This window comes from Zootoca vivipara, chromosome 7 (genome assembly GCF_963506605.1).
Source record: "Zootoca vivipara chromosome 7, rZooViv1.1, whole genome shotgun sequence".
NCBI classification, from domain to species: Eukaryota; Metazoa; Chordata; class Lepidosauria; order Squamata; family Lacertidae; genus Zootoca; species Zootoca vivipara.
This window is the reverse complement of record NC_083282.1, coordinates 3512498-3539789: the sequence shown is the minus strand read 5'-3', so window position 1 is coordinate 3539789 and position 27292 is coordinate 3512498. Positions and strand designations below refer to the sequence as shown.

At 47.0% G+C, this 27292-nt stretch overlaps 2 protein-coding genes across 8 annotated transcripts in view; one reads left to right on the top strand and one right to left on the bottom strand.

The window, feature by feature from the left end:
- The window catches only part of ATF6 (activating transcription factor 6), a 127946-nt gene that overhangs the window by 83092 nt on the left and 17562 nt on the right, over nt 1–27292 (top strand). For 5 of the 6 annotated variants that reach the window (XM_060276592.1, XM_035123586.2, XM_060276591.1 and 2 more), the window contains exon 16: nt 17149–21844. In XM_060276592.1, coding sequence (XP_060132575.1) covers nt 17149–17357 — 209 coding nt within the window. In that variant the 3' untranslated portion in view covers nt 17358–21844. Of the gene's footprint in view, nt 1–17148; nt 21845–27292 lie in introns of those variants that run through there. The other variant, XR_009557854.1, reaches the window with a different exon arrangement.
- OLFML2B (olfactomedin like 2B) overlaps nt 24515–27292 on the bottom strand; it is a 29669-nt gene continuing 26891 nt past the window's right edge. For both annotated transcript variants that reach the window (XM_060276588.1, XM_035123008.2), the window contains exons 7-8: nt 26626–26802; nt 24515–25434 (exon numbers count right to left, since the gene is read on the bottom strand). In XM_060276588.1, the coding sequence (XP_060132571.1) occupies nt 24833–25434; nt 26626–26802 (779 nt within the window). In that variant the 3' untranslated portion in view covers nt 24515–24832. The remainder of the gene's footprint in view (nt 25435–26625; nt 26803–27292) is intronic.

Below are 27292 nucleotides of genomic sequence, written 5' to 3'. Positions count from 1 at the left end.
GCTTGGAACATAGTGTATTTTTAGCCATTTTTTGCTGTTACAGCCCCATGGGTGTTTATAGTCTTATTTGGTAACACTTAGCAACTCTTCTGATGGAAACGTTGTCCAGACCACACTGGATGGTAGAGCTAGAACAGCACAGTTTAGTCTGAGTCACGGCATTTGCAGGAATTGAGCTGTGCGATGAGAGACAGCTGCGCCGCTCAGATGCAAACAGTCCAGCCTCAGTCCTTGTTAGCTTGCTGCACACTTCCCCCATCCCTGTTCAGTCCTGAGGGGTAAACTGAAGGCCACATCTGCTCTGCTGTATTTCATTTTGCCCTTGGAAAAAGATGCAGCAGATGAAACGTGTTCAAACAGAAGAGGTACATTGAAGAAATACATAGTGAATTTTGTTGTGAGATCTCAGACTGAGATTCAGTGTTAAAATGTGTGCTTTGGGACTTTCCTGTTGCCCTTAAAAATTGGGGATGGGCTTGAGCTGGTATTCTTCTTGAAACTATAGAATTTTGTCTGAATATGACTGTGAGGGACAGGGGATATCGCGAAGTCCCTCCCCTCCTGAGTTCAAGCCCGTCCCCGAGCAAAGGGGAAAGCAGGGAGAGTTCCGATTCCAGTGGGGAAGCAGGAAGTCGTGTCCGAGGCTCAGGCAAGGTAGTGGAGCCAGGGTCCCAGGTGGGACAGGAAGGGGCAAGCAAGGGGGGAAGACCCATCCCCCCAACTCCAGAATTACGCAGGAAGAGGAGGGGCAAGAGGATGGGTCTGCCAAAGCTTTTGTGTTGGAGAAAGACGCGCCAAAAGCCATTAGGAGGTTCTGAAACCGACTGACAACATCGCTCCGTGTAAATAGCAATGACTTGAGCACTGTAAATACGCAGCACCAATAAAAGAATAAAATGCAGAGCTGCGTAGCGTCGTTACTCTGAAGTAGTCCACTCCGGCCACTGTGACAGCAACCTCCTAATCCTTTTTGGGCTACTTCGGAGTTGCCGGGATGAGCGTGTCCGAGGCGGAGAAGTGGCGGCAGATCGCTGAGCAAGCCCAGCTAGAACTGCAACAGCTGTCGCTGCAGGCGCAGGGAGAATTGAAGGCAGCTAAAGAGGAGACTAAGAAGGTCCAGGACGACCGGCTACAACTTGCGGAACAGGTGAGAGAGCTCCAGGAAAAAGAGCAGCATTTAAGGGCGGTGGCGGTAGACCTCCAAAACAAGCTGGATGCAGAGAAAAACAAGGCGGGAGGGGCTCCCCAAGTCCAAGTGCTGCCAGGAAGGAGAGCAGGGACCCTTGTAAGCAAGTTCAATGGAGACCCGAAGGAGTTTCAGGGCTTTGAAACTGAGATCGTGTATGCTCTTGAGCTGCACCAGAATGAGTTCCCCGATGATGAGCACAGAGTAGCGTTTATTGTGGAACATCTCACCGGAGCAGCCAGGGAGTGGCTAAGACCATTAATCGCAACCAAGAATCCTTGCATGAAAAATGTCCAGCAATTTCTAGAAGGTTTGAGGACGATGTATTCGTCCGATAGTCATTTGGACCAGACTAAGGAGGAACTGCATAATTTACGCCAAGGAAATATGACAGTTCGCGCATATTGGGCGAAATTCACCATGCTGGTGCACAGACTGGGGTGGGTTTTGGATTCGCCTCCCATGCAAGCTGCGTTTTACTTGGGTTTGAGCGAGGAGGTGAAGGATGAACTCTCGAGAGGTCCAAAGCCCAGTACTATGGATCAGCTGAGCAAAGCAGCTCTGGCGGTGGGGGTGAGGCAGGAATCCCGGTGGAACGACAAGCAAGCGACGCGCGCAAAGCGGGCTTGGTTCCCACGGTCGCAGGAGAAGCCACTCCCTCAACAACCCTTTCAAGCCACGCCTGGAGCCAGCCAGGACCAGGAGCCCATGCAGATTGATAGCGCGCGCGCGCGGGCTTTTCAAACCCCAGCGGCGCCAAGACGCAAGGAGGGAAGGGGCGGGAATTGCTTTCTCTGCAACTCACCCCAGCATCTCGTAAGAGACTGCCCACATCGCAGGGAGTGGCAAGGAAAGGCGGGAACGGTGGTGCCCTCCCCCACTGACGCAGCACCACAGCAGGGAAACGGGAAAGCCTGGTTGCAGGAGACAAGGGGCAGCAGCCAGGCACAGTCAGCAGACAACAGCCCCAGCCCGCCCACCCGCACAGAGAGGTGCAGAGCCAGCCCACCCCTCCCAGAGCAGGAGTGGTTCTAGAAGTGACGCTAACGCTCCCAAATGGCTATCCCCTGACGGTCCTCGCCTTAATTGACAGTGGGGCGTCCGCCAACTTCTTCTCGAGAAGCTTTGCAGAAGAGCACCAAATCCAGCTTTTGCAGTTGGATTTTCCTCTGCACGTGGCAACCATTGACGGCAGGGAGCTGCTGGGAGGGGCCATCACACATCAAACCCCCCCCATGAGAATGACGGTGGGAAGGCACTCAGAGACACTGGCGTTCAACGTCACCACCATCTCAGACCCCCCCATCGTCTTGGGCATGAGCTGGCTGGCGCGCCACGACCCCTCCATCAGTTGGCACCAGAGGTGCATCACGTTTGGGTCGGACTTTTGTCTGGAACATTGCATGCAGCACCAACCAGGGGAGGGGCCTCCAATAGCCACGGTGGCCACCATGCATATCAAAGGGGGTGAGGCAATACCCAAGCAGTACTGGGACCTGCAGGAGGTCTTCAGCGAAGCGGAGTCCGACCACCTACCCCCGCACAGGCCTTTTGACTGCCAGATCAACCTGGTGCCAGGGGCGACGATACCCCCAGCCAAGCTGTACGCCATGTCAGACCAGGAGCTGGAGGATCTGCGCGCTTTCATCGACAAGAACCTCAAGCGGGGGTTCATAAGGGAAAGCAAGGCAGCAGGGGGCAGCCCGGTCTTCTGGGTGGACAAGAAAGACACGCAACAGCGCCGTCTTGTGGTGGACTTTAGACGGCTGAATTCGGTGACAGAGCCAGTGGCTTTCCCCATGCCCAGAGTGGATGATCTCCTGACAGCGGCACGCAGGGGCAAGATTTTCACCAAGCTGGACCTAAGGGGGGCGTACAACTTGATCAGGATCCGGGAAGGAGATGAATGGAAAACCACGATGTTCACGCCTCTGGGCTCTTTTGAATATCTGGTGATGCCCTTCGGTTTGCAAGGGGGCTCAGCATGCTTCCAGGCCTTCATGCACCACGTCCTGGGGTCCCTCCTCTTCAGGAAATGCTTGGTCTTCCTAGATGACATCCTTATCTACTCGAATGACCCGGTGCAGCATGTGAAAGATGTCAGAGAGGTGTTGCAACGCCTGAAGGAGAACCACCTGTATGTGAAGCTGGAGAAGTGCAAGTTTCACACCAAAGAGGTGGACTTCCTGGGCTACAAGCTGTCAGACAAGGGGCTGGCGATGGACAAGGACAAGGTGCAGGCCATCCTGGACTGGCACAGCCCCAGGACGCGCAAAGATGCCCAACGCCTACTAGGCTTCGCTAACTTCTACAGGAAGTTCATCAAGAACTTCTCTCGCGTTACGGCTCCCATCACGGACTGCCTGAGAGGCAAGCAGAAGTTCAAGTGGACACCAGAGGCGCAAGCAGCGTTCGAAAGCCTCAAGAGAGTGTTCGCCTCAGACCAAAACCTGTTCCATGTGGTGCAGGACGCGCCCCTACGCATTGAGACAGATGCTTCTGAAAAAGCTGTGGGCGCAATTTTGTTGCAACTGGACGCCAACAGGGAGTGGAGACCCTGTGCCTTCTTCTCCAGGAAGCTGACACAGCCTGAACGCAACTACACAGTGTTTGATAGGGAACTTCTTGCGATCTACGCTGCGTTCCAGCACTGGCGACACTTCCTGGTGGGCGCAAAGCACCCCATCCAGGTGTGCACAGACCACAAGAACCTGGAGTTCTGGAGAACTGCCAGGGTGCTCAACCAGCGGCAGATACGGTGGGCAGAGTTCTTCTCGAACTTCAACTTCTCCATCCACTACATCCCGGGGGAGCAGAATGTCAGGGCGGATGCCCTCTCCCGCAAGCCAGAGTACATGGAGGAGGAGGCGCCACCAGCCCCAAGGCACATTTTCCCCCCGTCGGCATGGTCCTGCGGAGCAGCTGTGGTGAGCGAGGCAGAACTCACAGCACTGACGGCAGCGGATGAATTTGCCAACCGCATCTTCAGAGAACTGAGAGGGGGGAGGGAGCAGGCAAAAGACTTTGCAGAACGCAGAGGGCTGCTTTTCTACAAGGGTGCGCTGTACCTGCCCACCACCCAGCTTCGACGTACGGTCCTCAAGCAGATGCACGACAACCCTACAGCGGGGCATTTTGGAAGGGACAAAACCGCTCACCTAGTCATGAGACACTTCTGGTGGCCAGGGGTGCGGGAAGATGTTCGAGACTATGTAAGGGGCTGTACCACCTGCCAGCGGGCGAAGGTGGTCAGAGCAGCGCCACCAGGGTTGCTGGAGCCCTTAGCCACACCACACAGGCCGTGGGAAGTGGTGTCCATGGACTTCATCACAGATCTGCCTTCGTCCAGGGGTAAGACTGCAGTGTTGGTGGTGGTGGACCTTATGTCCAAAATGTGTCACTTTATACCGTGTGCCAGGGCAGTCTCGGCAGAAGAGACAGCCAAACTGTTTGTTGATCACATTTTCAGACTGCATGGATTACCTTTAAGGGTTATTTCGGATCGTGGCCGCCAATTTGTTTCCAGGTTCTGGCGGCGGCTCATGAACCTCCTGCAGGTGGAGGTCAGCTTGTCGACGGCTAGACACCCGCAGACCAACGGACAAGCGGAGAGGGTCAACGCCATTCTGCAGCAGTACCTGAGATGCTACGTCAGCCAGCGGCAAACGGACTGGGTGGATCGCTTGCCACTAGCAGAATTTGCCTACAACAATGCAGTGCACGTCTCCACAGGGGTGTCGCCCTTTAAGGCCAATTACGGGCGCGACCTCAGATCTTTCCCAGAGAGGGAGAGGGAGGAGGAGGAGGAGGAGGGCCCACAGGCTGAGGATTGGGCAGAGGAACTGGAGACGGTGCACCAGCAGCTCAGAGAACACTTGGAGAGGGCCAAGGAAGCGTACAAAAAGGGGGCAGATCGCCACAGGCGACAAGGGGAGGTCATCAGGGTGGGGGACAAGGTGTGGTTGTCCTCGGAGGGCCTTCCCACCAGAGGGAGGTGCAAAAAGCTGGCACCCAAAAGGCTGGGCCCCTTCACGGTCACGCAACAGGTCAACCCGGTGGCATACAGGCTGGCACTGCCAGAGGACATGAGGGTGCATCCAGTGTTTCATAGATCGCTGCTGTCGCCGTACAGGGAAAGCAGCAGGCTCCGAGACAGCGAACAAACCCCCGAGGGAGGGGGGGAGAGGGAAGGCAGGGAGCAACTCAATGAGGCCACGGCCATCCTGGATTCAAGGTGGGGGGTGGGGGGACTGGAGTACCTCATGGCATGGGAGGACGCTCCACCGTCCCAGAATGAATGGGTCCCAGCCACTCAGATACAGGAGGAATTCTTGGTGGAAGAATTTCACGCCCTCTTTCCCCACAGACCCAAGCCCTGGCACATGGAAAGGGAGGGGGAGGAGGAGGAGGCATGGGAGAGCAGCTCACCATGGCGCTGGGAAGCGGAGTTTGAGGAACCAGAGGATGAGGTATGGGTGTCGCCAAGATCCACCCAGTCAGAGGAAGGAGCAGATTGGCAAAACATTTTTACCCCCACCAGCTCTGACGCCACGGACTTTTTGGGATTCCCGTCCTCCCAGGCGGAAGGGGGGGGCTCGCAGGACTGGGGGGAGGTGTTCACACCAACGGGATCGGAGAGCACCGAGTTTTTAGGCTTCCAGTCGTCACCGACACATGGGGGGGGCCTGGGGAGGGGTGAAGGAGAGCTTGGGAGGGGGGTGGATGTGAGGGACAGGGGATATCGCGAAGTCCCTCCCCTCCTGAGTTCAAGCCCGTCCCCGAGCAAAGGGGAAAGCAGGGAGAGTTCCGATTCCAGTGGGGAAGCAGGAAGTCGTGTCCGAGGCTCAGGCAAGGTAGTGGAGCCAGGGTCCCAGGTGGGACAGGAAGGGGCAAGCAAGGGGGGAAGACCCATCCCCCCAACTCCAGAATTACGCAGGAAGAGGAGGGGCAAGAGGATGGGTCTGCCAAAGCTTTTGTGTTGGAGAAAGACGCGCCAAAAGCCATTAGGAGGTTCTGAAACCGACTGACAACATCGCTCCGTGTAAATAGCAATGACTTGAGCACTGTAAATACGCAGCACCAATAAAAGAATAAAATGCAGAGCTGCGTAGCGTCGTTACTCTGAAGTAGTCCACTCCGGCCACTGTGACAATGACAATCGAGATTTCTTCCAATATCCCTGTTTTCAAGGCAAGTATTGCATCACAAACATACGAACAACTCTGGTATAAATGTGCCTTTTGCAAACACTGTGACTGACTATGCAAGTCAAGTGCCTTTGCATATATTTTATTGCTGGATAGTGTGGCCATGTCTTTGGGGCTCATTCCCTGAGCCACAGGTAGATTTTGCAACTGTCTTGGTCAGTTTATAAGACACAGGTAAAACCACACAGCTAATTTACTGTAATTTCACTTGTGCTTGACTGTCCATAGATTTCCTTGACTATTCATAGGAGTGTGGTAGCCCATCTCTCCTGAAGAGAAAGACCCTCTTGGTTTCATTCTCTCTGGAAGCCCTGCCTCCCCTAGTGGTTAGAGTGTTGGATTAGAATTAGGGAGACTGTTTCAAATTGCAATTCATAACCCAGAACCCGATCTTAAACTACATACAAAAGACATTCTAACAACAACAACAACAACAACAGAGATTTGCCACATGTTTCAGTGTGGGCAACAGTTGATCTATTTATATATCCAGACATCTGGGCAGGGGGGTAATTTCCTTGCCTTCATTTATGTAATATGATACATTGGGGGTAACTCACAGTAGTTAAACATCAAGACACAGACACACACAACTTGGCAAAAACTATGGCCAAGTTGTAGCCGAACATTATGTAACTCAGCATCAGCCAACTTCACTGCATCCCAGCAATGCCGTGTGCACCCCTTCTTCAAAACTGAAGTTTGAGGCCAAATAGTTTCAAAGTAACCTGAAAAGTGATAGGAGAGGAAAGTAAGATGTTAAAGCAGTAGTGGATAGTTCTCATAACAGAAATACCTAATGCTAACAGTGATAGGAGCATTCACCCTGGTTCATATTCATGTGCTTTCCTGATTCAAGTGTTGAAGCAGGATTGGGGGGGGGGCTGTAATTTCAATGTTAAGCCACGTGTGCGGCAGAAGGGAACGGAGCCCTCCCATGCCTTGCCTTCCTGCTGCCTGTCAGTTCCGGCACTCTTCTTCCTGTCCTGACTCCATTACCGGAAGTGCACAGGGCCAGAGAGGGGGGTGGGAGATGCCTAAAGCAGAGTGAGGCAACATCAGGCAAAAGGAATAAGCCAATGAAGTGGAACACCAGGTAGAATATACTGTATGAGCAGCCACAATAGTGCCCCTCCCTGATCAAGAAAGATTTCTGGAATGCATGGAGTGCACTGAGGCAGCTGCTTCTCTAGGCAACCAGAATGGAGTGTGCCTGTCCTGATGCAGAAAATGAAAAATGTGGTATCATTGTGCTGCTTTCCTCTCACCTCCCAGTGATTGGAAAGGAAAGGAAAACTGTGGATAAGATCTAGAGCAGAAGAGCTGGCATGCAAGGCTGTGCTTGCCAGGGTGCATAGGAAGGAGGGGAAACTGGCCCACAGGCTTCATTATGAATGGGACAAGAAATGAAACCTGTGGCTGAAACCCAACAGAAGTAGTGAAGGTAGGTGAGGCTGTGGCTGTAAGTGGTGGATTTTGGTTGCAAAACGTGGCTTCCAATTGACTGCAGGAGCTTCCTGCACTCAATTGGAAGCCGCAGAAACAGTTCAAAAAATAGTTCACAAACCGGAACAGTCACTTCCGGGTTTGCAATGTTCAGGAGCCAAACATTCGGGTACTAAGCTGTTTGACTTCCAAGGTACGACTGTATTTAACTGTGACTGCAATACTTGCTGAAGTTGCAACATGTTGGGCAGAGAGAGAACACACACACACACACACACACACACACGTGTACAGTGGTACCTTGGTTGTCAAACACCTTAGTTGTTGAACAAATTGGCTCCCAAACGTCGCAAACCTGGAAGTAAGTGTTCCGGTTTGCGAACAATTTTCGGACTGCAGCTTCCAGTTGAGTGCAGGAAGCTCCTGCAGCCTATCGGAAGCCATGCCTTGGTTTTCAAACCATTCTGGAAGTCGAACAGATTAAATTTGAGAACCAAGGTACCACTGTACTTAATACTTATAAAAGGTAAAGGACCCTTGACAGTTAAGTCCAGTCGCGGACGACTCTGGGGTTGCGGCGCTCATCTCACTTTACTGGCCAAGGGTCCCAGCATTTGTCCGCAGGCAGTTTTCCCGGGTCATGTGGCCAGCGTGACTAAGCCGCTTCTGGTGAAACCAGAGCAGCACACGGAAACACTATTTATTTTCCTGCCTACTTGCACTTTGACATGCTTTCGAACTGCTCGGTTGGCAGGAGCTGGGACCGAACAACGGGAGCTCACCCCATCGTGGGGATTCGAACCGCCGACCTTCTGATTGGCAAGCCCTAGACTCAGTGGTTTACACCACAGCGCCACCTGCATCCCTACTTAATACTTATGGTTGGCCACTATTACAGAGCCTGAGCCCCATTTATGTTTGTGGTGTCCAATTAACAGTTGCTATTAAAATGCATTACTGATGTGAACTGTGTATTACCGGTAGTTCACATGTTTCCATTTTTTATTTTTACTGTAATAATAATTATTATTGTAATAATACTGTAATTGTTAAAACGTGCAACTGAAGTGTAAAACGCTAAATGTTTACAATATACACAATTCCTTTTTTTTTTTTGCTCTGTAATCCTGCAAAAAAGGAGATCAGACATTCAATTGTTGTACCCATAACCTAAATTTAAGGAGCCATTTGGCCAATTGCTTACATATCTAACACTGGTTTAATGAAAAGAATTACTAAAAAAAAAAAAAAGAGCAGGCAGCATCCTATTTCTTCCATGGAGAAATATTGCCTTGCCATATGCTCCCTTCAGAGCCTGAAGGGGTTCTACTCCTGCTGGCTTCATTCCTATTGATGACAAGGGCTCTTCTTACAGGCCTTTGGCACCTGAGACTGCTCTGCTTTTTGTTACTGCCTCAGATGTATACGTGGGCTCTGATGGTTTGTGCAGGTGACTTTGGCTATGGAATGGTGGCGCAGTCTGTAATTCTGAACTGTCCAACAGAGCCCAACTTTATCCAGGGAAGCAGTATACTGGGTTTAATGTATATCCCATATCTTGCGATTCATGTTTCCATTAGATGGCCTTCTGTTCTTTAGGCTTAGAAAACATATTGTACAGACGCTGGCAAGAAGTAAGTCAGTAGTTGGCTGCCACTTAGAATCAAAGCTGGCTTTGTTTTTTTCCTCTGGCAAAATGTCCGTAAGGACACTGGCAGACATATTGGATATCACTACTTTAGAGTAGGTAGGAAGCATTGAACCCGTTTGCATTCAACAGCCAGTTTCAGTTTTGAGAACTTTTCTCTGCTAACACTAAGCATGAAACTGGTTCAGTTCCAGTGTAGGAGAGCTAAAGGGGAAGGAGGTTGCACTGCATTGATAGCCTCTAGCCCTGACATTTAGTCCTAATGGTACCACATCGGGTTGTTAACTATGCTGTATAAGTGTAATGGATAGCATCATATTTATATCTCCTTAGAGAACTTGAAGATATTAAAGGGTGCTCATCAATGGCTCCTCTTCATCCTGGAGAGAAGTGACTAGTGGGGTGCCACAGGGTTCTGTCTTGGGCCCAGTCTTATTCAACATCTTTATAAACGACTTGGATGATGGGCTTGAGGGCATCCTGATCATGTTTGCAGATGACACCAAATGGGGAGGGGTGGCTAATACCCCAGGGGACAGGATCACACTTCAAAATGACCTTAACAGATTAGACAACTAGGCCAAAGCAAACAAGATGAATTTTAACAGGGAAAAAATGTGAAGTACTACACTTGGGCAAAAAAAATGAAAGGCACAAATACAGGATGGGTGACACCTGGCTTGAGAGCAGTACATGTGAAAAGGATCTAGGAGTCTTGGTAGACCACAAACTTGACATGAGTCAACAGTGTGATGCAGCAGCTAAAAAAGCCAATGCAATTCTGGGCTGCATCAATAAGAGTATAGCATCTAGATCAAGGGAAGTAATAGTACCACTGTATTCTGCTCTGGTCAGACCTCACCTGGAGTACTGTGTCCAGTTCTGGGCACCACAGTTCAAGAAGGATACTGACAAGCTGGAACGTGTCCAGAGGAGGGCAACCAAAATGGTCAAAGGCCTGGAAACAATGCCTTATGAGGAAAGGTTTAGGGAGCTGGGTATGTTTAGCCTAGAGAAGAGAAGGTTAAGGGGTGATATGATAGCCATGTTCAAATATATAAAAGGATGTCATATAGAAGAGGGTGAAAGGTTGTTTTCTGCTGCTCCAGAGAAGCGGACACGGAGCAATGGATTCAAACTAAAAGAAAGAAGATTCCACCTAAACATTAGGAAGAACCTCCGGACAGTAAGAGCTGTTCGACAGTAGAATTTGCTACCAAGGAGTGTGGTGGAGTCTCCTTCTTTGGAGGTCTTTAAGCGGAGGCTTGACAGCCATCTGTCAGGAATGCTTTGATGGTGTTTCCTGCTTGGCAGGGGGTTGGACTGGATGGCCCTTGTGGTCTCTTCCAACTCTATGATTCTATGAATGCTTTTGAAAGAGTAGAGTAAATTTGTAGTATATGTAGTATAAGAATTTGAAGACACTAGCGGGGTTGAAATAAATCCTACAATACTGATTTCTAGCTAAAGTAGGAAAACGTGTGAGCAGATAGAAATACATTACCTGCTGGGGGAGGGAGGGAAGTCCAAGCTTGGTAAAGCTTACAGTTTGTATATTGGTTGACTATGTATTGTATGATGTTAAAGAAATGGAAAGAGGAAAATAATAAAAAATAATTAAACAAACAAACAAACAAATACTTCTTTTAACAGAGAGACCAGAAACAGAATTAATGAAATTACAGACTTGTTCCTATATTGATTTTATGATTCTCTGCTGAATGTATGAAGTGTCTATTCTTGTGTTTTCACATATTCATTCAGCCACTACCCTGCTGTCATTCAAATAACTCAAAGTGGCTTGCTAATGGTTCTCAAGTGGTCTCTTACCCAGGCAGCTTATGGCCTTGGACCTGCTTAGCCTCAGCAGAAGACTTGTGTCATCTGCCTTCAGACTATTCATGAGCGTTGTATGAATCATTACATGTATGAACCTACATTTTGTCAAGGGGAAACTCCCCACCGGAGTAGAAATCATATATCAAACAGATGGAAAGCTCTTCAATCTGAGCAGGCTGAAAGCAAAAAAGTAAGGTTACCGTAAAGTCTGTCATAGAGCTTCAGTATGCTGATGACAACGTAGTGTGTGCACGCTCAGAGGATGACCTCCAAACCATCCTAAATATCTTTGCAGAAGCTTACGAAAAGCTTGGCCTATCACTCAACATCCAAAAAACCAAAGTGCTGCACCAACAAATACAAAATAACCCCTCTGCAGGGCCACAGATCCAACTCATTGGAAAATGTTGATCACTTCTCTTACCTAGGCAGTTACCTTTCCACAAGGGCCAACATTGATGCCAAAATCCAGCATCGCCTGAGCTCTGCGAGTGCAGATTTCTCCCGATTGAAGTGCAGAGTGTTCGAGAATCGGGACATTTGCAGGGAAACCAAAATGCTTGTTTACAAAGCTATTGTACTACCAACCTTTTTATATGCTTGTGAAACATGGACCACTTATAAATGCCATCTCCAACTGCTCAAAAGATTCCATCAATGGTGTCTCCGAAAAATTTGACACATCACTTGGGAAGACAGGCGAACTCTTATCAGTGTACAGTGGTACCTCTACTTACGAACGGAGCTCCGTCCGCCATCTTGGATGCGGTTTAGATAGGATTTTTTTCTACTTACGAATTTTTAGATATGGTTGCTTCAACTTACGAATTTTTTCTCCCAATGCATTCCTATGGGATTTGACTTACATTTTTTTTCGATTTACGAATGTGCGTTCGGAATGCATTAAATTCGTAAGTAGAGGTACCACTGTACTGGAAGAAGCAAAGATCACCAGTGTTGAAGCAATGATTCTTCAACATCAACTTTGTTGGACTGGTCATGCTGTGTTGGTGCCTGATGATCATCTTCCAAAGTAACTACTCTATTCCGAACTTAAAAATGGAAAGCGTAATGCTGGTGGCCAACAAAAGAGGTTTAAAGACTGTCTCAAGGCAAATTAAAAAAAAATGTAGTATAAACACCGACAACTGGAAAACACTGGCCTGCGAGCGTTCCAGTTGGAGAACAGCCTTTACCAAAGGTGTCATGGGCTTTGAAGACAATCTCAGGACGCAAGGGAGAAACGTGCTAAGAGGAAGGCATGCTTAGCAAATCCACACCGTGATCAACTCCCACCCAGAAACATATGTCCCTACTGTGGAAGGACGTGCGGATCCAGAATTGGCCTCCACAGTCACTTACGGACTCATTGTTAAAACCGTGTTTATGGAAGACAAACCTACTCGGCTACGAGTGATCGCCAAAGAAGAAGAAAGATTAGCTTGAGGCTACACTTAACTACTAATGAACATCATCTTAGTTTCTGGTTTGAGCCAGTCAGTTGTTCTGGATATTTTGCAGCTCTCCAGTCTTTAGGTTTTGTAAACGGGAATAGATTTTCACTGATTGCACCTATAGGATAAAACAGGGCTCTAGTACTGTGTCTGTTTATTCCAGAGATAATTGCACAGAGTTAAGATCCTAGATTGTAGGCTCTTTTTAAAGCCCCCTGCTGCCACCCAAGGTTCAGTTTCTCAGAGACCCTACCCAGGAGGAATTGTATGCTTCACACACGTCAACAGGCATTCATGGGTGTGATCCATGCAAGTTGTTTTAGCACTATTAAATTAGGGGTATGATTATTGGGAGAAAAGAAATTGGGTAAGGGGGAATAGTTCTGCTCTCACTCTCAAACAATGCCCCATCCACGTAGCAGGTCAGGGGAAGACTGCAGAGAGCCATGGCCTGTCCGAGTACAGCACTGGTTTAAAACAGACCAGTGGTGTGACTCAGTACATGATGTTGCTGTGTTGTTTCTCCACCATAGAGAAGCTGGTTTGGGAGACTGAAAGAAAAGAAATTTGATCGGTTTGTTTTTTGTATGTGTGTGTTTTTTTGTTTTGTTTTTTGAAGCAGCGTCTCCGCCCCCATCATTCTGCCCAGACACTGAGGTCCTGCTCCAAGGGCCTTCTGGCAGTTCCCTCATTGCGAGAAGTGAGGTTACAAGGAACCAGACAGAGGGCCTTCTTGGTACTGGCACTCGCCCTGTGGAACGCCCTCCCATCAGACGTCAAGGCAATAAGCAGCTATCCTATTTTTAAAAGACACCTGAAGGCAGCCCTGTTTAGGGACGTTTTTAATATTTAATGCTGTATTGTTTTTAACACTCGGTTGGGAGCCACCCAGAGTGGCTGGGGAAACTCAGCCAGATGGGCGGGGTAATAATAATAATAATAATAATAATAATAATAATAATAATAATAATAATAATAATGTTGTTCTTGTTGTTATTCCTCTCTACCAGTCAAATGAGGGAACTCCAGTCCACCTACAGTAGTTCAATTATTAAGGGGCAGTACATGTTGTCATACCTCCGTGCCTCAGAGGGCAACGAATGATTCACTAATGGGCAGTCATAAAGAGCAGAATTAGCATCCGGCATGGTCCCATCTGGGACACCATACACTTTCCCCCACCCAAATGTTGATGTTAGATGTGTTCCCCATTTTGTTTTGTCAAGAAAGAAAATGAAAAAGGTAGTCCCTGTGTTTGAACAGCCCTGATGAAGAGCATCATTTAGCACACAAGAGCTCCCAGGCAACTGTTCCACAACAGGCATTTAGCCAGTTCAACCACCTGGACTTTGCGGGGCAGAGAGCAGGAAGCAGCATCCAAAGAGCCCGTTTAATAGCCACACAGTGACTGACTGTGCAGAAACCCCCTGGAGCAAGCTGCTCTACCGGTAGGCTCGGTGCCCTTGATGAGTGATGAGAAGCGGACCACCCACCAAGAGGTGCTGGGGTGGGGCAAACTTCAGGGCAATTTGGCATGAATGCAAAAAGAAAAGAAGCTGAAAGCTATTGTGGATGTTAGGGAGGTCAGAGAGAGACTGCTTATGTTATTATAAAAGCTTGGGAGATTGCTCATAATATAGTCAATTTTTGCAATGTGTAAGAGTATCCTAGGCAGCGCTACAAAAACTGATTCCTTGTCTGCCTCTTAATTCCATATCGGTCTCAGTGTAAAATTTCTAAAAAGCATCCAATTTTGAGGGAGCGAGCTTGAGTACAAGTTTCAGAATGAATAAATTTAGAATGGCTGCATTCACACAGAATGCTAAGCCCCAGCTGTGCGGTTTGTTTCACAGTCCTGTTTCTCTTCTCACTTAGCAGAGTGGAGAAACAAGCCTGTTCTCATCTAAACCAGCAATGTCCAAGCGGTCGACAGGTAGATCGTCGGGTTGCTCCAGTTTGATTGCGGGAGCCCAAATAGTGCTCACCTGGTCGCTCCTGAGCGATCGCTACGTGCCCCGGCTCTTTGTCCCCCCCCCCTTGGCGTCACTGCCGCAGCTATTAAAGGTTAAATTTCCTTTGTTGGCGACAGATTGGGGGAAGGAGGGATGGCAGCGAAGTTTGGCGATCATTTTGTTAAAAATAATTCCTTAAAGAAGCTGACCAAAAAACAACTCTGATGCCCCACCCCACCCCAGAAAAGCTCAACAACTATGGGCAATGTCAATGGGTATATCACTGCCAGTTTTATTGTACTGGGAGTAGATCGGAGTCTCTGTAGAGTTGGACGTTCCTGATCTAAACTGTTAGCATCTGAACCAGCACTCTGGTTTGTTTTCTCTCCATCCAGAATTACCACCATGTGTAAATACATCCAGAGTAAGTAAGTTAATCCCCACCCCAATCCTATGAGCTTCAAAGGTGTGTGGACACCCTGCCAGGGTTGAACATAGGAAACTGCCCTTGTCAGGCCATTGATCTGTCTGGTCCAGATTTTCAGGATGAGAGAAATCTTTTTGAGAGAGAAGCCTTTTTCAGCTCTGTTACCTGAGGTAGCTTTATGTAAAGATGTCAGGGACTGAACATTGGACCATCTACCCTTGAAACATGTATTTTCTGAGTTATATATTTACAATTTCCCTGGGGGGAAACTAATTTTTATTTGGGCACTGATTATTGGTTTATGCCAGAGTTTCTTGATATTTTCTGGGCAACTAGGAAAATCTAAAATTTAAAAATACTAATCTCTGACATACTTTGGCAAATAAAAATGTGTGTGTGTGTGTGTGTGTGTGTGATATAGGTATATACATATACATATATTGCTTTTGGCTTTTGAAATACCAAGGATTGAGCCCTTGTTTGAGGAAGTGGCATATTTCTTATCTGGTGAAATTTGCCTTTTTTATGCTTGGATATTGGCACAGCCAAATACCATCCATTATGGCAGGAACAGCTCTGAGATGCAGGTACATTAAATGAAAAAGTGAATGGAAAGGCAGAGACCATGTGAGGAGTGATTTTGCAAAGTTCTACCTCAGAGCCAGTTCTTACCACACCACATGATATGGTTCTAAAGATAAGTGGCAAAGCAAAATCCCAAAGTTCTCTTGAAGATGGTTTGTTGCCCCTTCTGCACAAACTCTCAACCATTGTTGCAGTGCCCTAAAGGAAAGGCTGGGATGCAGGATACCATCCTCTGCACTGTTCTTGGGTGGCTGTCCTCATTTCAGCTTGTACAAAAGAACAGCTGCCATGTTCCCAAAAAAGAAGAAAAGCAAATAAAACTGCTCACACTTCAGCTAAGCACAGCAGCCAGGTTAAAAATCATATAATACTTTTATACAGCTTTGCTTGGAAAGCTGTTCACTCTTCCTTCTTGATAAATAGGAAACCTACTGATCACTTTCCAAATGGTATCCATCCAGGATTAATATTCATTGGTGGGTGTTTAGTTCTATTTTTGACTACATCTAGTACAGGGGTGGGGATCCTGTGGCCCTCCAGATACTGCTGAACTCCAACTCCCATCAGACTCAGCCAGTGTGTCTAATTGCTGGGTGTACTGGGTTTTGTAATCCAGCAACTTCTGGAAGGCTGATAAACAGCCCTCGTCTAGGAGGATCATGGGTTTTGTAGTATCTTTGATCAACATGCTCTGGAACACACTTTCAGGACTGCCTCTCTTTGTATATGCCCACATGCCAATTGAAATCAGGCCAGCAGATACTGCCCGTGATGCCAGGAACATGGCCTTTATTGTGGTCTGTCCTAAATTTTGAAACCTGGATGTCTTTGGAAATTGACATATTTACTGGAGTGTAACAGGTGTAAAATATTTTCCCCACTGGTCATTTGGATAATTTACTGTGTATCACTCCCTTTTGAAGTTGGTTTTATTTTTAGTTGTTCTTGTTTGTTCTAAGTGTGGTGGGGTTATTCCTGTTTGTTTATAGACTGTTACCTGCTTTGAGTTTGTGGGAAAGCACTCCACAGCAATTTGGTTGTTGTTGTTGTTGTTGTTGTTGTTGTTGTTGTTGTTGTTGTTGTTGTTGTTGTTGTTGTTGTTGTTGTTGTAATACACATTTATAGACCACTTCATGGCATAAAGCCATCCAAGTAATGTACCCAGTTAAAATGGAATAGAACACTGAATAATTAACACTGCTTTCTGTTTAGTGTTGTTCATTTCATATGAATTAGTTTGTAAGAAATTTAGGAACAACTTTTCTGTACAGCAGCTGCATATATATTGTTATGTTATGTTTTATGTTATGTTATGTTATGTTATGTTAGATTATGTTATAACATACATACATACACTTACGGAAATGTTTTCCCCATGATGACTCTTTTCTTTCACTTTTGTAGAGAAAATAATCAATGGCCAAGACTACGAAGTTATGATGCAGATAGACTGTGAAGTGATGGACACCAGGATCTTGCACATCAAAAGCTCCTCCATCCCTCGTTACCTTCGAGACCATCAGAGGAACCATACAACGTCCTTCTACAGCTCTCCTCCAACAGTCCCAGAGGCAGCTCCTGCTGTGAGAGCAATCACAGAATCACCACAGTAGGCTCCCCGTCAGGCTTAATACCCTGGAATGACCAATTGGCCTGGTTGCTTCTTAATGGGTTTGCCGTGGCAGCTTTATGGGCAGTGTCCTGCCTCAGTCAAGAGCCTACCACAGTCAACATGAGGCTATCAAATAAGCCTCTAAGACTACTAACCCAATCCGTCCTCGCTGCTTTGTACCATTGCTACTGTTCCAGTAGCAATAAATCATTACTTGGTTGTATAGGTGAGGTGGACTTTTGGTTGATTTGATTTGATCAATGGCAAAAGTAGAGGGGGGGGAGAGAAAACAAGGAGGTCCCAGCTGTGGTGATGTGGATTGCAGGTGAGGGTCTCCCAAGGCAGCTTGCTTCTAGTGTTTCAGATGTTTCATTCAGCCTCGAGACAACTGTTGTATCATAAACATGGATCTTTTGGTGACGCTACCGGTTATCCATCCCTCAAGTTAATAATGTATAGTTGATGGGCAAGCAATTATTTCCCTAGCTAGTGGGGTTACAAAGTTGTGCAGTCTGGAATGGGGTTGGACATGTCTTTATGAATCACAAGACAGAGAAACCAGTAGGAGAACACTTCAATCTCCCAGGACATTCTATACAAGATCTCAAAGTAGCTGTCTTATTACAAAAGAATTTCAGAAATAGACTGGAAAGAGAAGTTGCTGAACTGCAACTTATTACCAAACTTAAAACCATGGAGAGACCTGGTCTGAATAAAGACATTGGATTCTTATCTCATCATACAGGATAAAGCTATCTTTAGCCATCTCACCCCTTGCTTTTTCCTGTAAGACCAATTCCAGTCGTTAACAGTCATCAACGGGTTTCCACACCTATCAGTCAATCACCCATTCCCACTACCCTTCTGAGTAATACCCCTCCCCACCCTCTCACTATATTTAAGGGTCTGGTGACTTCTGTTTCAGTGAATCTGAAGAAGTGTGCATGCACACGAAAGCTCATACCAATGACAAACTTAGTTGGTCTCTAAGGTGCTACTGGAAGGAATTTTTTTTCCCAATGTCTTTATGAGCATCTGTTGGCTGGCACTTACAACCTCACTGTTGCAGACCCAAGTTTTGACTCGTAATATCAGCCTGCACAGAGGGAACTGAAACTGACTTTGGAAGAGCCCCTTGTCAGTTACACACAGACTCACAGAGAAACACACACACTCAGTGGCCAATCTTCAGTTTGCTAAACTTCGCTTAGCAACTGTAGCTAAATGCACTTTTGGCCTTAATGGATATGAGGCTTCTTCTCCAGAATTTGCTTTAAGGCTGTGGTGTTTCAACTCTCTTGTGAGTGTCCCCCTTTGCATGTTCTCTCATATATCTGTTTTTAGATTTTTATTTTTAGCCTAAGAAAGCACTTTCCCTTCTCCTAAATCCATTACCTGGGGACAGGGGACATGGCAGGGCTGTCCTGCAAACACTAATATGTAATGAGAACAATATTTGAACAGATCGTCTGGATAAGACCATAGAACAGTGTGTAATGACCATGGGCTTTGCAGAAGGAAACAATTGTAGCTGTGCAAATCCCTACACTGTCAGGAAAAAGGGGATAGATTCTAGGCAGCTGGGAATGGGTGTGCCTCTTAAAGAAGATGCAAAGGCCACCAAAGCCAGAGCCAGTTAAATGTCCGCACTCAGTGAGAGCAGGTTCACTGCCTCCCCCCCCCCACTCCTTTGGACATATTGAGTACCCATATTGGGCATATAGAGCACCCATATTGGGATATGCTTTGAAATTGTCAGGAATAGGAAAGGAGAATGTGCTGCTGTTGTAGAAGATGGACAGATCATGCAAAGGGAAAAGAAACTAGAGACAGGAGGCTAAGGTTTAGATTTATTTATTTTAAATATATATATATTTGCTGTCTTTCCATATAAATATCCTCAGGGTAACTTATATGATAAGGGTAAGTCAGGCATGATCTGTTAAATGCATGTTGAAACAAATGGGGCTTACAGCAAGAATGGCTGCCTTCTCCCAAGAGAAAACTAACCTCATGCCAGAAGCACTCTCAGCAGAGAAGAACATGCCGATATGGCATGACCAGTGCAGGTGTTACAGAACCAGCAACCTCTTGCTTCCTTTGTCGCCTGTTTCTCAAATAGAAAAAGGGAGTCAGTTCAGACATTGTACATACCACTACATTTGTGCAAATAACACTTGCACAAGTACTCTACTCGTGATCAGTGTAATGTCAGGTCCACATACCTGGGAAGTAACGGCAGAAGCTCCTATGAATGGGATGTGACGGGTAGAGAAATCCTGGCTTATAGATGCAGTTGCTGTAACTTCTGTGGCTATGACTGGCAGCAGGAGGTGTTAAATTGTCCCACAGCATTTGAGCTGATCTGAAAGTGGCATCGTCAAGTTAGGTGCAGTCCTGAAGCTTACCTGCGCTTACCCTGCTCACTGGAGTACACCACTCCTGTGCTCAATTATTTTGTGCAAATAAGCTGGTAAAGGTAAAGGCCCCTGACCATCAGGTCCAGTCGTGTCCGACTCTGGGGTTGCGGCGCTCATCTTGCTCTATAGGCCGAGGGAGCCAGCATTTGTCCGCAGACAGTTTTTCCAGGTCACGTGGCCAGCATGACAAAGCTGCTTCTGGCGAACCAGAGCAGCGCACGGAAACGCCGTTTACCTTCCCGCCGGAGTGGTCCCTATTTATCTACTTGCACTTTGACGTGCTTTCGAACTGCTAGGTGGGCAGGAGCTGGGACCGAGCAACGGGAGCTCACCCCATTGCAGGGATTCGAACCGCCGACCTTGTGTAACTAAAGTGAATGGGTTTTTAACTGAAATAACTTACTGGTTAACTTTCTGCCAAAGTATCAAAAGTGACATACATAAAACATAAGGAAAACCCCAAACAATATAACAAAATGGCAATGAAAATGGAAAAGTATCAACCTTAAACATTCTTAAAATAACAAACCAAAAACCCAGGAGCTAGCTGGTGCATCAGCTAAGAGTTTTTTTTACTGGTGCCTAGAAATCAGCAGGAAAGATGCTCCAAAGGAGAGAAGCCACCTCTGACAAGTCCCAATTTAGCTTGTCTCCTGCTTCTGTTGTCTCCCATGTTTCATTTATAAGCTCTTCAGGCCAAGGACCTAACATTAATGCTTACCTGGTAAGGTGCCATGCACATTGATGGCACTATATAAACAACAACAACAACATACCGGTATACACCAGCTCTTATTTGTCCATTATGCTGAGAAATGCTTTGCTTTGCCAGGATTTTACCATGCAACAGGTGAATTTGTCTCTTACAAAATGTGCTTATGTGACTGGAACTCCACCATATATTGTCTTTACCCCTTCACAGCATCTCAGGGTGTATGTGATGCAGAGCCTTTGAGCATGGAGGGATTCTGCTGCATTTTTCCTGCAGAGGAAACTTGCTGGCTCCTAGTGGCTATAATAAAATAATAAAACATTATTTTATGAAGGAAGGCATTGTTCACTCGGGTGCTGAGCCCCCATTGTGGCACAAGGAAATCTCAGCATCCTGAAAGCACTTCCCTGTAGGAAGCCATATTTTGCACAATTTGATATTAATGGAAATCTACACAGAAACATTTTTGGAAAGGTGTTTTTTTTGGGGGGGGGGGAAGTGCAAGATGGCTTCCAGTAGGAAGGCTACAGTGCTGGATCTGTTGCATAGTTGGAGGGTGAACCATTTTAGAGTACTTTCCTCTACTTTTTAGACTTACCTGGTCCAACAACACCGTTTGAAGCAAGCAGTTTTGGTATAGCCAAACATTTTCTGTAATAAAGGGTATGGTTTGAGGGTGCATTTAGAATCCTGATGAGTTTTTGGCCCTGCCAAGCAAATTACCAGCCAAATCAGGCAGCAGCACTCCCCCCCTCTCGCACACGCACACCAAGCTTGGTTTTGTCAAGTTTTGATTTTTCATTCATCCAACATGCTGGCCTAAGTTGGGCAGAAATGTCCTAGCTAATACAGGGTTCCTTGGGGGTGCCTAGTGCACCAGGCTCACATCCTTCTCCTGGTGCTAGTCTTGGCCCATTGGGGGTGGGGCAGTAATGCAAGTTCAAGGAGCTACAGTATGAACTAGAGCAGTGTCCTGTTTGCTTTGCTAGGGCACTTCTCCTTTGTTAGGGATGCTCTGCTTTCTTTTAAAAGCCTCCCCCTTCTTGAAGGCCTTTATTAATCTCTAGTCTAGCCCATGTGAAAGTCACGGCGTTCAGCTGTCCTCCTGCCAGCCCCAGCACTGCCTGTCTGCAACTGGCTAGCTGCCCTTGGCTTAGGACACAACTCCTGCAGAACACTTTATTAAAACTGAAAACCTCCCTTTCAGAAGAAGCTAAGCAGAGACCATTTTCTGAGAAGTTGATCTCATTTTGATTGCCACCCCCCCCCCCGCCCCGCAAGCTTAGACCAGTTTTTTCTACAAGCCCAGGTTTGTGTGTTAACATCCCACAAATAAATTAAAGACGGCATTGTGCACATTGTCTTTTTGTACTAAGTTATTTCCTTCTTCCAGGATTGTGTTTATTTGTTTTCAATGTCTGACCCAGAAAGTAACTTCTTCTGTTTGTATGAACTGTTTTGGGGGTGGGATAGAGTTTTGATCTGTGTGTGTTTTGTACCTAAGGTGATGCATCTGCTTTGGATGTAGCCTGGGCTTGAAGGCATCCTACAGCCAGGATGTCAAAATCAGGGACTACTTCTGTATCTGTTATTTCTTTAGAAGATAAAAAATAAATTAAAAACCTTTTAAGTGTACAGTAGTTCAATGATGTTTGGTTTTATTGTGTGCATTCAGTTCAAATTCTGTCTTGCAGCACTTCCCCCAATATCTCTATGTGTGTGTTATATTTTACAGTGGTACCTCTGGTTGCAGACCCGATCCGTTCTGGGGTGTTCGTACCCTGAAAAGTCTGCAACCCAAGCGGTGCAGAAGCACATGTGCGAAAGCGCGCTTATGCGCATGCACAAAGCGTGCAGAACGCTTGTGCGCAGGCGGCAGGACCCGGAAGTAAACACTTCTGGGTCCACTGCGTTCACATCCTGAAAAGACGCAACCCGAGGTATGACTGTAGATTTATTTTCCACCCAGCCTATGCACTATTAATAGCAAACTTGGGTAGTCGAGTTGCTGACCCAAAAATCTATGTCTCTGCTGTGCAAGGATGTGCGGATCCAGAATTAAGAGATGTCAGTCAAAGTAGAGTAGAAAGAGGAGGGGAGATAAAGTTAAAAGGAGATTCCCCCCTCCCTAGAAAAAAAGGAAGAAAAGGGGGGAAATTGACTAAAAATACAAAAAGCAAACCAAAAAGGGGAAGGTTTATTTATTTATTAAAAAATAAGGATGAGTATGGTTATGGCCACATTTGGAGGTCGGAGCCATTTCTGAGGTGGAAGGTAGCATCATCAAGGGGAAGCCCTCATCGGCTGAGGCCTCCCCTGTGGGTGCTGCCTGCCATATTCGGTCTCCTGTGCACTCACCCACACAACAACAACAGGGACCAAACCTCAGTTGGGCTGGGGCAGGTCTGATCCATGGCAGCAGGTTCCCTGAGCTTAACTGGGGAATAATGCAGCAGCTACAGTCCTGAGGTGGGGGGGGGGAGAGCAGTGTCAGGAGCCGCCATGGTCCCTCTCCCACACCTTTGGCCCAAGATCATGATGGGCAAGCTGGTCTTGCTGCACCCAGAGATGGGCTGAGGGCACCCCATAAGCCTCTTTCTCACTGCCTGCCTCTCAGCGGCAGAAGGGGGTGGTGCCAGGCAGAAGCACGCAGGAGGTGCAGCACGCTGGCACAGGACAGCCTTGTGGTTCCATCCCTGCATGCACATCAGATTTGCTCTAGAACTCCAGGCAGCCTCTGAGGCTTCTTGGTCTGGTCCTCCTCTGCCCGGCTCAGATGCTCCCTCCTTTCCCCAGAGTCAGGCAGCTTGTACAGGGACAAGGTGGGGAGCGGGTACTGGTAGGTAGGGGTGGAAGGGAGCAAAGACAGGCCTACAGGCTCCAGGGCTTTGGACCTGGCTGCCATTCCTGAGGTGTGCTCCCTGACCCTGCATGCTGCTGTCTCTCATGTGCTACAAGCTTAGGACCTGCCGCCGCTGGAGCCAAAGCCAGGCCAGGAGAGTACATCGTGCCAGACGTGGAGGGAGCAGAAGCAGTGCAGCCAAGCCAACCCCCTCACCATCCCATGTGCTCTTCCTTGGCTTCTTGCCGAAGGCCCTGGCAGCCCTGGCTCCCGCCAGGTCCTGGTGAAAGGAAACACTGGCCAGCCTGCAATGCCAATGCAAGCGTTGAGGGGAAGTTGACACAGCAATATAGCAAAAAAGATCTCACCATTTACAGATGGGTCAGCCTCATTAGTAGAATGCCACAATTATTAGAAACCGAGCAGAAAATGGTTTGCTGAAAAATCAACATGGCTTCTGAAAAGATAAGTCTTGCTTCACCATTTTATTTTATTTATTAGTTCTTAAAATGTCAACACACACATACATACAAAGAAGGGATCCAGTAGGCAGTATACATCTGGAGTTTCAAAAAGCTTTTGATAAAGTCCCGCCCTATAAGCTACCATGGGATAAGGGGACAGTTGTCTAGCAGATCTAGCAGCTGAATAAAGCCTGTTTGGAAGGAGTTCTACCCAGTACAAGGGGCAAACAACGAAGGGATGGCCTGCACTCGTCTCCTTCCAAGTTTTCTTTTGCAAGTCTGCTCTGTAGAGGTTAGCTCGGGGTTAGCTCGGGGGGGGGGGGGTTAGCTCGGTGTGTGTGTGTGTTCTGCTATGTTCAATGGGGCTTATGTCCCAGCAAGTATGTTTAGGAATTCAGCCTGAATTATCCCATTAAGAATCATGGGAAGAACCTGTGGCACTCCTTATCTTGTTGAACTCCCAACTCCCATCAGCCCCTCCACAGATAGCTAGTGGCCAGGGATGATGGGAGATAGAATCTAGCAACATCTTTCCCAGCCCAGGGTTCAAAAGACAGCAACTGGGGCAGGAACGACACCAGTTACAGGCTCTATGGTCCAGAGTATACAATGCAACTAGACAAATACAATAGTGACAAGCAATGACAGAAGGAAATGTGAGCAGGACTCTGGTTTTACTGAGTTTTTAACACTGATGTTTTATTATAAAAAATGGGGGGGGGCTGTTCTCAGCCAAAGTGTGTTACAAAAGCATCCCTTTGCCTTATCATTTGAGAGTCTGCACTTAGCAGGTGCTAATGAACAATATTTTCCATGGTTTCGTGGAGGCAGCACATTCGGTATAAAAACAAAAGCAGGGTTATGCCCAAAATAAAAGGGTTGGCTTAGGATGTGGACTGATCTACAATCCACTCTTTTTTTAAAAAAGTTTTTTTTTAAAAAAAACAACAACCTTATTTACTCTGATTTGTACAATAAAAAAATATTTATTAAAAAAAAGGTGCTAGTGGCCTTTATAAACATTATCTCACTGTGTCCTCAGTAAGCAAAGATGACTTTGTACGTGACCTGGTGGCCATTGTCCCAAGCATAGAGGAGCCGGTCCTTTGGGTTGTAGTCTATCTGAGTGGTGTAAGAGTACTCATTCTCAAAGAGCAGGCGGGGGATGATCTGGGTGTTGGTGTGGGTGTCAAATGCATAAGAGATGTTAGCGTTCTTCTTGTTGTAGCTGTCAATGGCGTAGAGGACACCGCAGATGACAAAGGAGTTGCCATAGAAGTTTTTGCGCAGGCCTGTCCGCCAGGTGGTCTCCTTCCGAGTGCTCAGATCGTTGGCGTTGAGTTTGCTAAGGACAATCACCTCCTGGCTGAAGCCTTCGTAATTAATGGCTGGGTAGATGATCCACAGGCCATTCTCATCCACTGCAAAATCCACATCAGAGTGGCCCCGCCACCGCCAAGGTGTCTCCTCGTCATAGGCCACATCTTCCAACATGGCCCAGGCAGCCACATAGCGCTGCTTCAAGTCGTACCTGATGAGGTTGCGGGTAAAGGCCCGGTTATAGTAGAGAGAGCCATTGAAGACTGCGTGGCCTGTCCCCATCCAACTGTATGGCAGCTTGTATGAGTTACTCCATCGACCTAAGGGGCAGAGAGCATAGAAACAGAGAACTGTAGGGTTGGAAGGGAAAGAGTCATCTAGTTGAATCCCCCGCAATTCAGGGACCTCAACTAAAGCATCCCTGACAGATGACCAACCTCTGCTTAAAAACCTCCAAGGATGGAGGGTCCACAACCTCCCAAGGGAGTCTGCTCGACAGCTCTTACACCACCCTTGATTTTACTTTCATTGGTTCATCTGTTTCCTATGGAGGCTCAAAAAGGAGTCCAGGAAACTGCTTTATACCAAATCAGGCTATTGGTCCATGTAGCATGGTACCGGCCAGTCAGTGTGAGACAGTGGTGGGGAACCTCAGGCCTGCAGTGGAAGTTAAAATGCTTCTCAACGTGGCTCTTGGGACTCCCCCAGACAACACCTCCTCAACCACATCCCCTCAAGTCAGGCAAGCTGATGACCTGTCACGGGCACCTCCCTCTACTCTAACTAGGCCTGAAACTAATTTATTTCCCAAGATCCTCCTCTGTGAATATTCATGTTGAATATTCAGTAGTTTTTCTCTGGATATTCTAATATTTGCCATATATACACCAGTAACTTGAGGCGCCTCAGTCAGTGCCGTAGCATGAATGGGCACACTGGGTAATTAATGGCTGGGTAAATGATCCACAGGCCATTCTCATCCACTGAAGGAGGTTTTTTTCTGGGCATAAGTGGGAGCTACCTGTGCTGGATAGACTATTTTGGGTCCCCTTAATTTTCTGATCATAATCATCATCATTTTATTATTTATACCCCGCCCATCTGGCTGGGTTTCCCCTGCCACTCTGGGCGGCTTCCAACAAATAGCAAAATACATTAAAATATCACAGATTAAAAGCTTCCCTAAACAGGGCTGCCTTTAGGTGTTTTCTAAATGTCAGGTAGTTGTTTATCTCCTTGACCTCCGATGGAAGGGCGTTCCACAGGGCGGGCGCCACTACCGAGAAGGCCCAAGATCTGCAGTTGACTAACTTCGAAGACTTCATGCTTCTATGTCCATATTAGCCTCAAACTGCTGAATCAAAGCTACCCAACTCCATCCCAGCAGACTCCTTAATGGCCCTACATTGTGCCTTGGCTTTGCTCTGAATCCATCCAGGATCCACCACTAACACTCAGCCTGTCTTTCTCCCTCAGTGCCAGGCACTCTTATCACACAGCACAAGGCAGACCTTGCTTGAAGCTGTCCAGGTTCCGAAACTCTACCAAGGTGTTGCCATAGTAATAGTTGGTGACATAGATTCGCTCGTCCTTGGCAAGGGGGTCCTTCATCCAAGCCCCTTCATTCCGCCCATACGTGTTCTGGGTCATGGGCCCAGAGACAGTAGACAAGGTGTCCTTGCACTGGCCTGTTAATAAAACACAGCAGCAAATTACGACAATCACAACAATACCTTGTGTTGTGTATGTAGCACATTAGTAACCTCTTAGTAACCTTTGGCTCAACCTTACAAGTGGACAGGTGAGGGTGAGCATACAGGTGAAATTTGGAAAATTTGAATATCGCCGAAAAGTGCATTTATTTCGATAATGCAACTTAAAAGGTGAAACCAATATATGAGATAGATGCATGACATGCAAAGCAAGGTATGTCGAGCCATTATTTGTTGTAACTGTGATTATTTGTTGTTAGGGAAGTCAATTATAAATGGAATGTAATTAATGAAATGTAATAGCGATATTTATTTTTGTTGATTTTTTGTATTATTAATGTGGAATTTCCAAAAGAAAGCATTTGTAAAAATTAAAAGAAAAAAAAATAATAATAAGTTGCATTACTGAAATAAATGCACTTTTCGATGATATTCTAATTTTCCGAGTTTCACCTGTAAGCTTGCT